The 18,627-nt window shown below is 42.9% G+C and overlaps 1 protein-coding gene across 6 annotated transcripts in view; it reads right to left on the minus strand.

The window, feature by feature from the left end:
- The window catches only part of ELN (elastin), a 105,256-nt gene that overhangs the window by 65,606 nt on the left and 21,023 nt on the right, over positions 1 to 18,627 (minus strand). For all 6 annotated transcript variants that reach the window (XM_088455262.1, XM_088455254.1, XM_088455238.1 and 3 more), the window contains exons 2-4: positions 5,164 to 5,235; positions 2,722 to 2,778; positions 953 to 985 (exon numbers count right to left, since the gene is read on the minus strand). In XM_088455262.1, the coding sequence (XP_088311388.1) occupies positions 953 to 985; positions 2,722 to 2,778; positions 5,164 to 5,235 (162 nt within the window). The remainder of the gene's footprint in view (positions 1 to 952; positions 986 to 2,721; positions 2,779 to 5,163; positions 5,236 to 18,627) is intronic.

Raw genomic sequence — 18,627 nt, forward strand, 5'->3', positions numbered from 1 at the left:
ATTTTACTGTACTATTATGAAATCTGTTCTTATAAAAGTATTATTATGCTTTATAGCTCCTTAATGCCTGGGGGTATTTTATACCTTTGTGACCAGAACAAATTTCATAACTTTGCTTTGTACCAGTGAAATTACTATGACTGTTTGCATCATTCTGTACATGCTTTACATGTATTTTTCTTTTGGATAATATTTGAATTTTTTTTTTAAATTTGATTATATAGCGAAAGATGAGTAGACATAAAAAAAGTACATTTACCAATGACCTTTTTAATTGTCACATTTCAGATATACTCATCTACCCCTAAATATATTCTAACTTTTCTCAGGACGTTCCTTGTGAAGTGCGATCTAGTTGCGTATATGCGCCTTGTTATATTATATACTGTACGAAAACAAGAATTGATTTTCAGGACAATACATTCCAGGAATGAAGGAGGTGAACATAGGGGGACATTCCTTGTTTAATATTGGGCCACAGAGAATTTTACTTCCCACAAAAGACTTATTTGTTTGCACATCCGCAGTCTGTACTTTCAACAATGGGACTCCATTTGCATTTTATGCCGGAATGCACGTTCATAGGCGCCTTTTGACTAGTGTACTATAAAAACATGACATAAAAATGACATAATAAAGTCGTCCTCAATATATTGTCACTTTTTTTTTAACAAAATCTTTTTTAAGCATAAATCGAAAGCTGGACTTTGAAATGATGGAATTATTTTCACAAGCAAAGAGATTACTCAGCTTTTTTATGCTGGCAGATAAAAAAAAAATGGGTATTTGTACATCACGTTGATATTTACAATGTCGACACCGGAATGCCAACGTGGCTTGAATGTATTCAACATGTCGACAATAACAGAATGTTGACATTGTGAATGTCGACAGATGATTTTAGGGTTAGGTTAAAGGTTAAGGCTACTTGAGAAATTCATACACGTGTTACCTGGTTTTGGGGGCTTTCCTCCAGGATATGACCCTACAGTAGATGACAGAAAATGCTTATGTCAAAGATATACATTTGTTTATTACATAATTATTGTAGCAATTAACATTTCTAATCCCCTAATGCTCCAAAACTCTTCAGTTTATATTTTTACTAAATATATGCTCTAATCACAAATGCATACTTGCTCCACTAGAGTAGGTACAGGTGACAGGGGTGGATGGGTCCCTCCCAATTTATATACCGTAAGGTGCCCACACATTGGGCGATATTTTACACGATCAGCCCGATTCCGACTCATCGGGACAACAAATCGTGTAAAATATGTCCTAATCCTGAATGTCAAACTCACAAATACGATGCCGATGCGCGTCCCCGCTGGTCGTACATCGCATCTTCAGAACTTGCCTGCTGCAGGCAAGATCTAAAAATCTCAGTCACGATGCACTGGAATAGTATAGAATGCACGATAGATCGTGGGCCAATTTGAATAGCTTTTAACACCAAATCGTGGCCACAACTGCAGGGGGAGAAATCGGACACGATATCGGATCGTGACCAGATCGCCTAGTGTGTAGGCACCTTTATATATATGACTAAATATTCTCTATAAAGTATATATACTGTCAATAGTTAATAAGTAACTAACATTGGTGTATCTATAATGGGTAAAGGGTGTGCAGGGCACATGGGTCACTGGGTCTAGGGGGGCCCACAGCGCACAACCTGCACCCATTCATTATATTTACCTTATGGCCAACGCTGAAGAGTTCTCTATGGAAATGGTGCTAGCGCCATTATCCCAGAGATATGAGCATTTTCAATAGAAAAATCACTGGGAAAATGGTGCCGGAACCTTTTCTTTGGAGATATGTGAATGTGCAATAGGAGACTGCACATGGTCCTCTTCTCTCATAAGATGCCCCTGATGGGTAGGAACCATAGAGCACAGCATGATACATGCTAACATAGAACCTAGGAATAACGCCCTAGACTGTAAATGAGATAACTACTTACAGCATGTCCACAACAGTTCCAAAAATATAATGCTTCTGGTAGTCTGTGCAAATGTCTTGATGTACAAAGTATAATGTATACATTTTGGAAAAATTATGACTGTAATCAGCTACATTGAGATTTGTTCTATATGTTAGGGTTATTCATAGAAAATAGAGATGAGCAAAATCACAGCACAATTTTGGTGCATTTCGGGATGGAACAAGCTGTTTGGTAGAAGTGTACAATCTTCAAGTTACACTTTTCAATCACGATTCCTAAGAATTCCATTCCATACTGTATTTGGCTTTCATGGAATCGGTAATCTATGAATAGCGCTGGGACAATGTGGGGCAATTCATTCTGCTCTGCGATATGGTTGGGTAGGTCTGGAAACGCTTAATGCTAAATTCCGCAAACGAAATGCGCAAAATTGTGGGCTGGGGTGAATATTCTACTGAACAGTTTTAAAAAAATGTGCCAATCTCTAGGGCTCTATGTTGCAAGGTACAAATTACAAATTAAAATTTTCGTTCATTCATTATTTTATTAAAAATCAGGGAGAACAACTTTCTATTAATATGTCACATTTTTAATTTAGCTTTCCTAAAATATCCAGAATCATGTATTAAATAAAAAAAATCATTGGCTTTCAACTAATGAATTGAATTGTACCTCCGTATCCCTCCTACAACTACCGCACTGCCATTCATTCCATTATTGTGTCTTGGCTATATATATAGGCCAATAGCTAAGTTAAGGCATATACTGACCTGCTCCAGGTCCTCCTACGGCACCAGGTACTACACCTCCTGTCCCAAATCCAGCTCCTGTTTTAAACAGATAAACAAAAGTTGCTGCCACTTGGAGAAAAATATTAATTCTTTATTTTAAACTAAAATTGTACACAATGGGCCTGATTCAGAGACGGACGCAAAGGCGATTACGCACGCCATATATGTGCGATTGCTTGCCTTTGAGCCGGGAGGCTCCCGATTTTTCGGGTAACACCCCGCACCCCCGGAAGGGTAGGCATTTCTGCCGCATTCTGCCCACTTCCTAGTGAAGTGGGCAGAATGAGGAGAATACCCGCGGCGATCGCGGGTCTCCGTGAAGGGGGCGGGGCTTAAGATGTGATTCTGCATGAATCACAGCATTTGGCCCCGCCCCTATGTAAATTTCACCGAATCGCGGCAGTTTGAAAGGTAGGCAAGTATGCTTTGAGCATGTGTATAAGCCACACTGCACGTGCACAGGGATTGAACTGCGATTACGGACGCGCAGAGGAATCTATTGTAGAGTGAGTGATATGTTGTCAGCATTTAGCGGTGTTGATGGGGGGTGATGAGAAACGCAGGCGTGCCTGTCTGTTTAAACGCTGTTACATGGGCGTGCATAAATTAGGCACTGCGAGTGCATACACAGCTCTGCGTGTCAGAAGAGCTCCCAAGGCTGTGGCAAGACAGACCTTCCACAAGGGTAAGATGGCCACCAATGTGTGTCAATGTTACTGAAATTTATGCAGGTATGCGTCGTCGCACGGAGTTAAGAAGACAGCAGTGGGCATCCTTATGCTCGGCTAAGCTTGGTGACTAGTAGCATATTTTCACAGCTGTGTTGTATTTGAAAATGGAGCTGCGAACGCATTAGCGTTCATCTCTAAATCAGGCCCAATATCTCATTCTTATCAATAGAAAAATAGAAATATAGAAAACATGGACTAAGGAAACTTAATGATCACTTTTCTTTTGCAGACAGTAAGGGGCTGATTCATATAAATCGCTGTTTCTGTGTGGCCATTTGTTTGGTTTGTAAAATACACATTCACTATTGGGCATGAATAAAACGAAAATATAACTTGAATACATAAAAAAAATAACTCTCCATTTTACACATGAAATAACAAACAAGCAAACAAAACAACGTTTGCTTAACTCCGCACACAAAAGTATAATATATGCCAGCACAACAAAGACAGTACTAATCTGCAGCACCCACCCATAAATAATACAGCATCCTGTGCTGCTTGAGCTGGCGATTGTGTGAATACCCTCTTACTGTACTCCACCTCCCAGTCTGCCTCTCCAGGTGCATGCAGGCGTAAGGTCCAGGACCACACAAATCTCCATAGGCGAATATACTGTACATGCCATACTTTTCGGGCAAAGAGCAATAACATTTCACTCAGGATGCGCAATGCTAACTTGTGTAGTTCTCACTATGCATAAGGCCCTTTAATTGAGTCCAAAATTACATTTGTAAAAAAAATGAATAATGCTGGTTAAATACGTTCTGTGGTTCATTCCACAAAATAGTTACCTTGTCGTTGTGTAGGGAATGAGTGCACTGCACCGTTTATATTAAATACAGTTATAGAACTTTGGGGGAAATGTATCACGGTGTCTAAAGAGTGGAGAAGTAGGGATGGACATCGACCATAGGGCCTGATTCAGACCTGGTCGCTAAGCTGCGGTCGCTCGGTGCCAAAAGGGGCCGGGTATGCAAATCCCGCTATCGCACTGTCTGGCTTAAGGACACCCATACAGGGCAGTCTCAGAGGGCGACGGCAGTGAGCGTACGCAGGAGTATAAAGCCGCCCACCTCTCTCTCTTAGCACACGTCATCCCCAGAAAGTGTGTGATTAATCGGGAACATCGAGACCCATCATAGCAGCACGCAGCACTTGAGGAAGCCCCTACCCCACCACAAGCACTGCGATCAGTTCAGGCAAAAAAACAACCAAGTGACGTGTACAATGACGCTTCTTTGCTAATTATGCACTCCCATTAAACTCCGTTTTGATGGTCAGACACGCCTGCATTCGCAAATCCACTCCCCCGTTCACAAGCACCTTCCCCTGTCACCACCCACAAACGGCGCTATCTGTCACTCAAAGTAGCGTCCAGTCTGTGTACTACAAGCTCAAAATTCCCGGCCGCAGTGACTGGTTCGCGCATGCGTACTTTGATGCATACGCATGCGCAGATGTGCGATTATATCCCCTAGCGAGCATTCGCAGCTTAGCGACTGGGTCTGATTCAGGCCTATAGTTTGCTACTGATGGCTTAAAACCATCTGCCATTAATCATAGAGCTGTCGATTGCCATCACTATGGAGAAGTGGCCATAGCAACCAATCAGCTTCTACTTGTCATTTTGTAGACTGCACTTGATAAATGCTAGCTAGAAGGATGTCAATGAATGAACTAAGCTTACCTGGATACGCCCCAGCACCTCCAGCTGGATAATATTGACCACCTACTCCACCTACTCCTGCGCCAGGGACTCCTGCAGGTAGAGAGGGAGACACATTTGTTACAATCAAGGCGTAAAAGACACTTCCATATGCAAATCTGGCTTCAGGAACCTAGAAAAGTCTGTGTTACATCTTTGCCAACAATTAGTCTATTTTATTTTCATTTTTGATAACTGAACAAAATGTTATTATAAAATAATACATTTGCATTTTTAAAAAATAGTATTAAATATAAGAGTAAAAATTATTTTGTTAGTTGTGTATAATAATAATAAACTAAAAACTGTTGAAGGAAATAGCATTCCAATTTATTTTGGGTAATTTGGGTTAAGCTAAATTTTTCCTGTGAACTGTTTTTCAGGATTGCCTCTAAATAGTTACATTTGAAGTACACTATATACTGCGTGATATTATCTCTGCACATAAGTGGATTAAAATGTACTAAATCCAATATATGTCACCATCTGTATAATGTCACATTGCGATAACACCAGTTTTGGCCAGTAGTTTAAGCTGACATTATATAGAGGGAGCACGGTAGCTATTAAAATGTTAGATTAAGAATGTCCTAATAGAATTTTTGCTCAAGGAACAAATATGATTGAGAAATACTCGGAAAGCAGTGAAACGCATTTAGTTTTACATCACACTTTTTCTTATTTTTATAATTTCAGAAACATACTGTCCAGCTATTGTCCTTGAAACATTGTGATAATAATAGTATGAGCCAGGGAGAGTGTTCTACTCAAAGGTTCTCCCTTAGAACACAATATGTAGGAATATTGTAATAGATGGATTTTAGGCTCAGATCAAACATTTGTGTAAAGCATTGGTGCTCAATCTTCTTTTTTTTACATTACAAATATCAAAGTGACATTGTTTTGGGACCCCAGTTTTCAGTGTGCCATTGTTCTGGGACCCCAGGTATCAGCGTGCCATTGTTCTGTGATTCCAAGTCTCAGTGTGTCATTGTTCTGTGACTCCAAGTGTCAGTGTGTCATTGTTCTGTGACTCCAAGTGTTAGTGTGACATTGTTCTGTGACTCCAAGTCTCAGTGTGTCATTGTTCTGTGACTCCAAGTGTCAGTGTGTCATTGTTCTGTGACTCCAAGTGTCAGTGTGTCATTGTTCTGTGACTCCAAGTGTTAGTGTGCCATTGTTCTGTGACTCCAAGTGTCAGTGTGCCATTGTTCTGTGACTCCAAGTGTCAGTGTGCCATTGTTCTGTGACTCCAAGTGTCAGTGTGCCATTGTTCTGTGACTCCAAGTGTCAGTGTGTCATTGTTCTGTGACTCCAAGTCTCAGTGTGTCATTGTTCTGTGACTCCAAGTCTCAGTGTGTCATTGTTCTGTGACTCCAAGTGTCAGTGTGCCATTGTTCTGTGACTCCAAGTGTCAGTGTGCCATTGTTCTGTGACTCCAAGTGTCAGTGTGTCATTGTTCTGTGACTCCAAGTGTCAGTGTGCCATTGTTCTGTGACTCCAAGTGTCAGTGTGCCATTGTTCTGTGACTCCAAGTGTCAGTGTGTCATTGTTCTGTGACTCCAAGTGTCAGTGTGTCATTGTTCTGTGACTCCAAGTGTTAGTGTGCCATTGTTCTGTGACTCCAATTATCAGTGTGTCATTGTTCTGTGACTCCAAGTGTCAGTGTGTCATTGTTCTGTGACTCCAAGTGTCAGTGTGCCATTGTTCTGTGACTCCAAGTGTCAGTGTACCATTGTTCTGTGACTCCAAGTGTCAGTGTGTCATTGTTCTGTGACTCCAAGTGTCAGTGTGCCATTGTTCTGTGACTCCAAGTGTCAGTGTACCATTGTTCTGTGACTCCAAGTGTCAGTGTGTCATTGTTCTGTGACTCCAAGTCTCAGTGTGTCATTGTTCTGTGACCCCAATTATCAGTGCGTCATTGTTTGTGACTCCAAGTGTCAGTATGTCATTGTTCTGTGACCCCAAGTGTCAGTATGTCATTGTTCTGTGACTCCAAGTGTCAGTGTGTCATTGTTCTGTGACTCCAAGTGTCAGTGTGTCATTGTTCTGTGACTCCAAGTGTCAGTGTGTCATTGTTCTGTGACTCCAAGTGTCAGTGTGTCATTGTTCTGTGACCCCAATTATCAGTGTGTCATTGTTCTGTGACTCCAAGTGTCAGTGTGTCATTGTTCTGTGACTCCAAGTGTCAGTGTGTCATTGTTCTGTGACTCCAAGTGTCAGTGTATCATTGTTCTGTGACTCCAAGTGTCAGTATGTCATTGTTCTGTAACTCCAAGTATCAGTGTGTCATTGTTCTGTGACTCCAAGTGTCAGTGTGTTATTGTTCTGTGACTCCAAGTGTCAGTGTGTCATTGTTCTGTGACTCCAAGTGTCAGTGTGTCATTGTTCTGTGACCCCAATTGTCAGTGTGTCATTGTTCTGTGACTCCAAGTGTCAGTGTATCATTGTTCTGTGACTCCAAGTGTCAGTATGTCATTGTTCTGTGACTCCAAGTGTCAGTGTGAAATTGTTCAGTGACCCCAATTGTCAGTGTGTCATTGTTCTGTGACTCCAAGTGTCAGTGTGTCATTGTTCTGTGACTCCAAGTGTCAGTGTGTCATTGTTCTGTGACTCCAAGTGTCAGTGTGTCATTGTTCTGTGACTCCAAGTCTCAGTGTGTCATTGTTCTGTGACCCCAATTATCAGTGTGTCATTGTTCTGTGACTCCAAGTGTCAGTGTATCATTGTTCTGTGACTCCAAGTGTCAGTATGTCATTGTTCTGTGACTCCAAGTGTCAGTGTGTTATTGTTCTGTGACTCCAAGTGTCAGTGTGTCATTGTTCTGTGACTCCAAGTGTCAGTGTGTCATTGTTCTGTGACCCCAATTGTCAGTGTGTCATTGTTCTGTGACTCCAAGTGTCAGTGTATCATTGTTCTGTGACTCCAAGTGTCAGTATGTCATTGTTCTGTGACTCCAAGTGTCAGTGTGAAATTGTTTAGTGACCCCAATTGTCAGTGTGTCATTGTTCTGTGACTCCAAGTGTCAGTGTGTCATTGTTCTGTGACTCCAAGTATCAGTGTGTCATTGTTCTGTGACTCCAAGTGTCAGTGTGTCATTGTTCTGTGACTCCAAGTGTCAGTGTGTCATTGTTCTGTGACTCCAAGTCTCAGTGTGTCATTGTTCTGTGACCCCAATTATCAGTGTGTCATTGTTCTGTGACTCCAAGTGTCAGTGTATCATTGTTCTGTGACTCCAAGTGTCAGTATGTCATTGTTCTGTGACTCCAAGTGTCAGTGTGTCATTGTTCTGTGACTCCAAGTGTCAGTGTGTCATTGTTCTGTGACTCCGTCTCAGTATGTCATTGTTCTGTGACCCCAATGATCAGTGTGTCATTGTTCTGTGACTCCAAGTGTCAGTGTGTCATTGTTCTGTGACTCCAAGTGTCAGTGTGCCATTGTTCTGTGACTCCAAGTGTCAGTGTGTCATTGTTCTGTGACTCCAAGTGTCAGTGTGTCATTGTTCTGTGACTCCAAGTGTCAGTGTATCATTGTTCTGTGACTCCAAGTGTCAGTATGTCATTGTTCTGTGACTCCAAGTGTCAGTGTGTCATTGTTCTGTGACCCCAATTGTCAGTGTGTCATTGTTCTGTGACTCCAAGTGTCAGTGTGTCATTGTTCTGTGACTCCAAGTATCAGTGTGTCATTGTTCTGTGACTCCAAGTGTCAGTGTGTCATTGTTCTGTGACTCCAAGTGTCAGTGTGTCATTGTTCTGTGACTCCAAGTGTCAGTGTATCATTGTTCTGTGACTCCAAGTGTCAGTATGTCATTGTTCTGTGACTCCAAGTGTCAGTGTGCCATTGTTATGCGACCCCAAGTATCAGTATGTCATTGTTCTGTGACTCCCAGTGTCAGTGTGCTATTGTTCTGGTACTCCAGATACCAGTGTACCATTTTTTGGGGGTCCGAAGTGTCAGTGTGCCTTTTTCTTGGGGACCAAAATTTTAACTTTGATATTGTTCTTGGACACCTAATGCAATGATTATTGTTTTGGGACCCAGCATGTGAGAGTGATTTTTGTTTTAGGACCTCAAATGAAGCCATTCCCACAGAAATGTGTTTCTTATGTGTAAATCACAGGACTTATAGTCAGATTCTAGGACTCTGTTTAGGATTCAGACCCAAAGGTTGTGCACCATTTAATGGATAGTGACACTCATCTTTTTTATATTTCTTAACAGCATGGATTGTAATGCTTTGTTGTTATTTTACATTTATTATAGGTTTATCTAGTAGTATGTGATCAAGTCCATGTACTGTACAGTGGAATGTTAGCCAAGCAGAGTAGTTGGACAAAATAACAGCACATATCTCAGCTATTCAGATTATTTTCTTTGTAAGTATGCTGATATCATGTAGGACCTTGGACACATTTTTGTTTGTTTTCCTTTCTTGGAAGCTATGAAGCCATACACGCTTATCAAATTAGTAATCAAGATGTCTAATCAAGTTGTTGCTGACATGAAGAACTAAGTAATGGCAACATATCTGTCAGTTCAGTTTTCATTCATTGTCCACGATGTAACTGAATAGTGAATGTAGAATAGGGGAGGGAGAGAGGAGCTCATTCAGACCCGCTCGCAAGATGCGATCGCTCACTGGCAAAAAGGGGCCGGATATTAAAATTAAGGGCTCGCACTGCGTCGCGTAAGGACGCCCACTATGTTTAGCGAGCTACAGCAAAGTGCGCCCGCAAATGTCTGAAGCCGCCCCCTTGCCACTTGCAACACACGTCATCTCCGGGAAATGGAGGATTAATCGGGACCATCGTGAGCGATCGGAGCTGCACGCAGCCCTTGGGGTTGCCTTAGCCTGCCGCAAGCACAGCGATCAGCGCTGGCTGAAATACATGCAGGTGACGTGTACAATGACGCTGCTAATTATGCACGCCCTTTAAACAGCGTTTTGGCGGCCAGACATGCCTGCGTTCGCACACCCACTCCCCCGTTCACACAAGCACCTTCCCCTGTTACTACCCACAAACGGCACTATGTGTTACTCAAAGCAGCGACCTGATAGTGGATTACGAGCTACCAAAATCAGATCACAACGAAGGGCTTGTGCACGCGCACTGCGAATTATACGCATGCGCAGATGGGCGAAAATCGCTCAGAGGGAGCGATCGCGCCTTAGCGAGCGGGTCTGAATCAGGTCCAGAGTGAGAGAGGATTTGCACAGAGAATGTAACAGGTCCTGGGATTACTGTACAAAAGTGGGAAGAACATAGGAAATGATGGGAAGTTAGTACAATAATATACATATATTATAGTGTTCCCTTTACTGCAGATTATACAAATATTTAAAAAAGCCATTGACTTCTGTGACCGTAATAAAGCAAATTTTTGTACAGGACACAGAATTCCAGGCCGACTTCACATACTGATTGGGTACGGGTGCCAGCGCCCAAAATCATGGTGGTCAGAATCCTGACGCCAACATCCCAACAGGGTTAGGATACTGACACCTGTCGATCAGTATCCTAACCTTCCCCCTGCCCCTCCCTCCCCGGTGCCTAAGCCTAACCTCCCCCTGTTGCCTAAACCTACCCACCCCCGCACCCTAAACCTAACCTTCCCCCCCTTAGGGGTAAACTTACTAAGATGGGATTTAGTGTCTAACCCCAACCTTCCCCCTAGTGACTAACCATAACCCTCAACCTAACCCCAGTACTTACCATTGGGATGCCACCGCCAAATTGCTGACAGGTGTTGGGATTCCAGGGCTGGCATTCTAAGCGCCGGTATCCCGACTGTCGGTATTATGACCGCATCACTCCCATTTCTGTAGTGATCTAACAGACTACAGTATTGTAGGGGCGCATTATAATTTGTAATAATAATTCTTAATTTACAAAGTGCCACCATCTCTCGCAGCACTGTGGAAATCAAGTAGTTAATAGAATATGCAGTAATCAGAATGATATAATGACAGACAATAGGGAAACTAGTCAGTTATGTGCAATGATGGCGATGTTAGGGGTAGGGAGAGGGGGCTTTAGGTAACTGACGGACAAGTGACGGTATCCTTATCTGGTGGGGATGCCGACATTGGGATTTTGACTGCAGGGATCCAGAGCGCTGGCATCTCGTACCCAACCCCTGTTACAGATGTAGCATATTTGTTGGGGAAGAATGATGCAATCCTGCCTTTGGACACAAAATGCACTGCACTCAATTAGTGTAACCGTGAAGCAGACAGGGATAGTGTGATCAGACGGGATTTGACCAAAAGAAACGTGCTTTCTACGTCCATGACATAAAGGGCTACAATTATCTAGAAAGACACAAATGTTTTATGCTTAATGCTTTTCAGGTTCTATCCCTTCTACAATTAATCTTCATCTGTCCAAAGCTGAATACCATGCGTTTACCTTAAATCCCTATTCATGTAAGCAATTCTACCACCACAGCTAAACCATAAGTCCTTTGTCTTGGCGTGATGTTTGATTCTGACTTCTCCTTCACTCACCATATTCAACAGTCTATCTTAAAAATATGTTTTGAATCACCCTTTAGCTCACTAATGGCATTACCAACACTAGTATATGCAATCTTAACCTGGGTACACACTATGGGCCTGATTCAGAGGTGCACACTGTTTGCGTGCGCTCGCTCTGAATCAGGGTGTTTTTTTGGGGGGGGTTTCGGCCTCCAGGCCGCTCGCAAAGCTGTGTGAGCGGCCTGGCGATGGTCGCGATGATCGCGACCATCGGGCTTGCGTCGAGACACTGCGGGAGGGTCTCGGCTCCCGCAAGCCTGAGTGGACTTCCTGCTCTAATAGAGCAGGAAGTCCACTACTGACATCACAAGTGATGTCAGTAGGACCGCCCACAAATGGCAGGCGTTCCTATTTGTTTGTCTATTATTTATGTAATTTTAACTCTTTCTCATTATATTAACACTTATTGATTTATCTTTACACATCTATACTTTGCACTTCACTATCACCTTTTTTCCCTTTTTCGTGTGATGCCCTGGGGATGGTCCTTGGCTAGATTCTTTTGGGGTTCCCTGCGCCTCGGACGTGTACCCCATAATGTTAGGGACGTAAGTGTAGAGGAGCCTTGGCGCTGGCCTGGCGCTTATTCATATATTTGCAAATGTATGTAACTAATACCTCTGAATTTCTATTATTATGTAAGATTCAAGTATTTTTGTTGATATTGCTGTAGTGTGCTGGAGGGCAAATCCCTTTTTTTTCTGTAGTTCAATGTAAACCCCGCCCTTTACAAGCACCTGTGCAAAGTCATTAAGCTCATGTGAGTGACCACCATACTTTTTGTTCCTAAGGGAATGCCTGCGTTTGTGCAGCCACCCCCCCTCCTCGCCTACAAAACGGGGCGAGCTGTCAATCAACATCGACAGCCATCCCGTCTTGTAGTGAGCCCCGGAGAAAAGAAGCTGCTGGGGCTCGAGCATGCACACCCCGGAGGCGGTGCATTGCGCAGTAGGGGAACATCGACCTGCTTGCGAGCGATATGCGCTCACGAGCGGGTCTGAATCAGGCCTTATGTTTTCAACAATTTGTTGATTTCTGATGGATCAGAATGACAAGTCATACAAATCATCCAGTCTGTAATCACTATGCACGCTACCGCGGGTCGTCCGTCACATCTTTAGATCTACCGTACATGTTGCTCAATCTGTAGATATCGGCAACGATTTTCCACAAATCGTGCAGTGTGTTCGCACTACCGGACGACCAGGAGATATGTTAACAGTATATCTGAATGATCTAATGACTGAACAACACACAATATATAGCGTTTGGAAGTTTGCACAGTGTGTACGCACTACATCATGTCGTTTGCTCATCGTCTAATGTGTACCCCCCAGCTTTAATCTCCTGATTGTTCAATGATCCAAACTACTCACCTTCAGTTATTTAGTGTCTGGCTGTCACTGGTATTACTTACTAACCATTCTTCTCTGCTCTGGTACTTCATAGTCCTTGTATCAGGGGCGTATCTATAATGGGTGCAGGGTGTGCGGGGAACACGGGCCCCTGGGTCCAGGGGGGCCCTGCACCGCACACCCTGCACCCATAATATTACTTACCTCTCTGGAGTCCCATGACGGCGCGGTGGTCCGGCGCTGTAAAACGAGTGAAAAATGGCTGCAGCGGACATTTTCCCGTCGTTTGCGCATGCGCAGTACAGGGAAAATGGCCGCCGCGGCCATTTTCTCGGTGACCTGTGCAGACACTATAGACTCTGGGCACACTCTAGTGCCCAGAGTCTATAACTCTGGTGCTGGCCATGCACAGCTCAGTGCGCTGCCGGCCGCCGGGCGGAGAGGAGGGGGCCCGTGTCGGAGACTGCACACGGGCCCCTCCTCTCTAGAAACGCCCCTGCCTTGTATATCATCAAACTACTTGATATACCTGTGGTCTATAATTATTATCACCTACCATACCCACTGCTAAAGATTCTTTACAATAAATATTTGGTAATGCACTACCCCATCCAATTACTGTATATATATATATATATATATATATATATATTTATATATATAGTATATATTCTCTCTCTCTCGATGCACAGTGCTTGTATATGTAAAAAAAAAAAGTCATACTGTAGTACTATACTGCCTATCCATTATTGTTGAGCAGGAAATTACTGCTAGCACATTTTATTTCTCCAGATGACTTTTTGATAACATAGCAGATCTCAAAGGGAGAAAGTCAACAGTGTTTGGATTGATGCTCACAATACTTTGCCCTGGGCCGGATTAAGGAACACATGGGCCTGGGGTTGAAAATATTCAAGGACCTATTGCAGAGGTTCCCAAACTCCATGTATTACAGTCCAAGTTGTGGGGCAAATCGTTTAAGCAAGGACAGCAATGCTTAAATCAAGATAGTTAAATCAAATTGACTGAGGGACTAAGTAAGTAAGCTGTGCTCAAACATGGATATCCTTAAAATGTGGACTGTAATGGCAAAGTTTGGGAACCTCTGGCGTATAGTAAGAAGGGGAGGAGTTGTGACCATTGCTGTGTGGGTGTGGCCAGTGCCAAGTGGGCGTGTACTTCTACTACACCATCAGCCCCACTGTCTCCCTAAATATGTAAAAGTGTAAAAATCCCATTATTTTGTGAGGAAAGTAGAAATACATTTTTAATACTTATGATTTATGGCCGACTGTGTGGCCAGCTGGTTTCTGGTTATCATTATGCTGTCATTATGATGGACATATTTTTATGTGGAAGCACGGAGCTTTAATTCAATCTGCCCCATTGTTAATATGGCCCTGCACTGTCCTATACATAATACATAGGATTCATACAGATATAATTCAAATGTTTTTTATTTTTTTCATTAATAAGCATATACTGCAGATAACACCATAATGTGTGTTAATTGTTCAATAGCTTGAGTTTGTTTCTAAACTGACACATAATAAAGTGATCTATGCAAACCATGATTTTATTTATTATTAACAGTTACTTATATAGAGCACACATAGGACCTGATTCAGAACCGGACGCTATTTGCGCTCGCTCGTTCAGAAAAAGGGGCTGGCTATTTAAATTGAGTGCTCACTCTTTGCGGTCTGTTGACGCCTCTATGTCTGAGCGAGCGAATGAAACATGCGCTCGCTATTTTGTAAAGACGCCCCCTGGCCGCTCGCATCCTACGTCATCTCCGCTATTTATTAGATTAATCAAATACATCGAAAGGCGTCTGAACTGCTCGCAGTGCTTGTGGTTGGATTTTCCTACCGCAATCATGCGAACAGTTCAGGCTAAGAAACAACCAAGTGACGTGGTCGATGACGCTGCTTTGTTAATTATGCACACCCTTAAAACGCCCGTTTTGACCGTTTGGCACGCCTGCGTTCGGATCTCCACTCCCCGTTTTCAAGCACCTTCCCCTGTTACCACCCACAAATGCCTCATCCTGTCACTCAAATTAGCAGGCACTCGCTATTTTGTGAGTGCTCGATTTCCGACCGCAATGACTGGTTGGCGCATGCGCATTACGACCCATATGCATGCGCAGTTGTATGAACATTGCTCGGAGCGAACGAGCAGCCGCTTACGAGCGGCTCTGAATCAGGCCCATACTCTGCAGCTCTTAATAGAAATACTTGGCCATTCACATCAGTCCCTGCCCCAGTGGAGCTTGCAATCCATGGGTGAGATTTATCAAAGCTTGTAGAGAGATATAGTGGCGAGAGATAAAGTACCAACCAATCAGTTTCTAACTGTAATTTTACAGGCTGTATTTGAAAAATGACAGGAGCAAATTGGTTGGTACTTTATATCTCCAAATCTTTGATACATTCCCTATCAAATGGGCACACACACACACACATATACGCTAGAGTTATTTTTATTGTATTAACCTACAAGGATGTTTGTGGATTGCGGAAGGAAACCAGAGTGCCCGGAGGAAACCCATGCAAGCACAGAGAGAACATGAAAGCGCCACACAGAAATGGCCTTTGTGGGTATTAAACTCAAGACCTTAGTGCTGTGAGGCAGTAATGCTAACTACTGCTCCAATGATAAATGAAGAGCATGCTAAACACAATAAGCATTACAGTTACATGTTGTGGCCTAGGCTATGGTGATATATTACAGTAGACATCACCCACTGCAGAGATATATAGCCCAACGCCTGTTTAGTGTCTCATATTATACACATAAAGCAGACATTTTTGTGTTGTGTGTCTCTTTGATTTCAGAGATGCACTGAACCCTGCTTCTCCCACAATAAACACATTCCTTTGGTGCAGCACACAGACAATTTGGAAAATCTGTGATTAGTGGCTTTGTAAATCTACTCCTGTCATGACGCTTAAGTATGAATGATTACTGATCCAGTCCTTCCCAACAATTTCTGCTCTCTGATTTTTGGACGACGGTCCGGATGTACCGGCGTTGCATAATGTTTTAGTCCTGAAAGATTTAAACTGTAATGCTGAGTTATAGGGTAATATCTGGCAAGCTCCTATGTGTAACTTCTGGCAGTGGAATAGTTAATAGAAGAATGTCTGGCAGGTTGCTCTACAGTGACTGGTTTAAAACAAATAACCACAGCCCCACATGAGAGGTGTGTGTTTGATTACTAGAGCCCCCGAGGAATTGAGAATTCCAGAACTGTTGATCTCAGCATGAGAGGAATTTGGAGAGTGCACAATATCTGATCCACCAGCGCCAGATCTCGGGTGTAAGACGGCCGGCCATGGGGGAGCACTGCAGTCTGCAACAATAATGGCTTAGCTGCACTTTAGTAAACAAACTGCAGTGGGAGAGCCATGTTCTAAGTCCTGTCAGAGGTGGTCCATTGCAAAGACTGGCAAAGGCAAGGAGGGTGGTTACTCTAGAAACTAGCATAGTCTAAGGAACTGAAGTAGTTAATGGCCTCTAGGTTAGGCGCCACTTAGCTTAGGTCAATAGCGACTGAGAATGTGCACATCAATAACAGTATTCCAAGCAGGCAAAAGGGCTGTGTGAGAGGATTTGTAATTGTGCTAGTGAGATATTTATTATTATTATTATTATTATTATTATTGGAATAGGGATGGCTTTCGGAAACTGACTGTTGGCAACAATCAATGTTCCCGATTCACTGGATATGCCTTTTCCATCTGATACTGCCATGCTGGGATTGAGATGGTTGCCACCATTGCATGCTCCTTTTCGATGGCTGATGATGTCCATTCTGCTGCAGACATCAGGGAGTAGTGACACTTCTGGGCTCTGCTGCACATGCGCATTAATCACTGACGGCTAAACCATGGAATGGTTGCCTTGCAATGGCTTCATGCTGCTATCACAAGGAAGGTTGTAATGGCAGCAATGCTACCACCATTCGATGGCCATCCCTAATGTGAAACAGTTGATGCACAAAGTAGACTCAATTATAATGGTAGATGTGGGTGAGAGTGACTTTATGGTGCCCCCAGCTAATAATACCTCACTTAATAGCATTGTGGCTACAGTACTGGGTATATACATAGCGATGGCTGTCTATTCACATTACTTACTGAACATTTCCATTTGGTATGCTGCAGGAAAGAAGACATACTGTATGTTTGTAATTGATTTAGTTGAATTAGTATTTTGTTGTTGTGTTTGTACTTAGCCCCTATTCTATATTGTGTTCAAATAGGACATTGCAACTTTATTAATTGCGACTAACACTCCACGCTATTATGGGGCAGAAGTATACACACACACAATTATCATATGTATATACATAAGCTTTTTTTTGCATGTATCATTCCTGTGTACATTCGGTGTGAAAATACATTCTCTTATAAATACTGTACGTCATATATGTCTGCCACTCTGTGACATCAACAGTAAGCTACACGGTTGCATCAGCCAGTCAGTGAATACTGCACAAAGCTGTAATGAATTTAACACTAAGGGGTCTATTTACTAAGCAGTGTTAGGAGACAGAGTGAAAAGTGATAAGGTGCCAGCCAATCAGCTCCCAACTGCCATCTCACAGGCTGTATTTGAAAAATGACAGTTGGGAGCTGATTGGCTGGCACCTTATCACTTTTCACTCTGTCTCCTAACACTGCTTTGTCAATAGACCCCTAAATGTGGGAGGGGGATGGCCATAAAGTCCCAAGGCTGCATAGAATGATCTGTTATCCATATAATGCCATCTGTTGCATGGCCACCCACTAAAGGCTAATGATGATGCTAGGCTGTCAAGACCAGTCCAACCACTAAGTTGGCCACTGCTATGCCACTAATGTATTCTTCTGAACATGTGTGGGAGCTAACAAAGTGACATCTCAATTGGACTTTCAGTTCTAGGGTTGTAAGCTCAGATTCACTGTACACATATACTGTTGCCCAAGCATTTTGTGAAGTTAAATAGTTTGGTTGCTGTTAGAACAGGTATGTTCCGTCATGCCATGAGTCTGCGGAGTGACCGGTCTGTGAATGACTGGATCACAGACTGTTATCTGTGTAGTGATCTTCAAAAATAAATCACATGGTTACCATATTGGAAAGAAAGTATATTTGACCAGGGCCGTAGCTAGGGTAGTGCGGCCGGTGCCATCGCACAGGACACCACAGGGCAGGGGACGCTGTTTGGGCTTGTCAAACTTTTGTTTATTATCATTCTTGCTTGTAGCTTCCTCTTATTTCATCCCCAGCATCTCCTGGCCTCTCCTATCTCTTCCCTGGCCCTTCCCCATGAAGCCTTGGCCCTTTTTTGGGTGCATTATGTCCTTTTGAAAAATGAGGGGGCGCCAATGCTCTTTCTGGTACAGGGCACCAAACACCAAAAATTCTAGTTGCGGCTCTGTATTTGACATCACATGTATATATGTCATGGCCTAATATGTTTAATGCAAGACCCTTGTTTGAATTATCCTTCAAGGTGTGTAAATTGCAGGCAGATATGGCACTGGATCAGCATATTATAGT

Source organism: Taudactylus pleione, unplaced genomic scaffold (assembly GCF_031769625.1).
Source record: "Taudactylus pleione unplaced genomic scaffold, aTauple2 ptg000040l, whole genome shotgun sequence".
Lineage (NCBI taxonomy): Eukaryota > Metazoa > Chordata > Amphibia > Anura > Myobatrachidae > Taudactylus > Taudactylus pleione.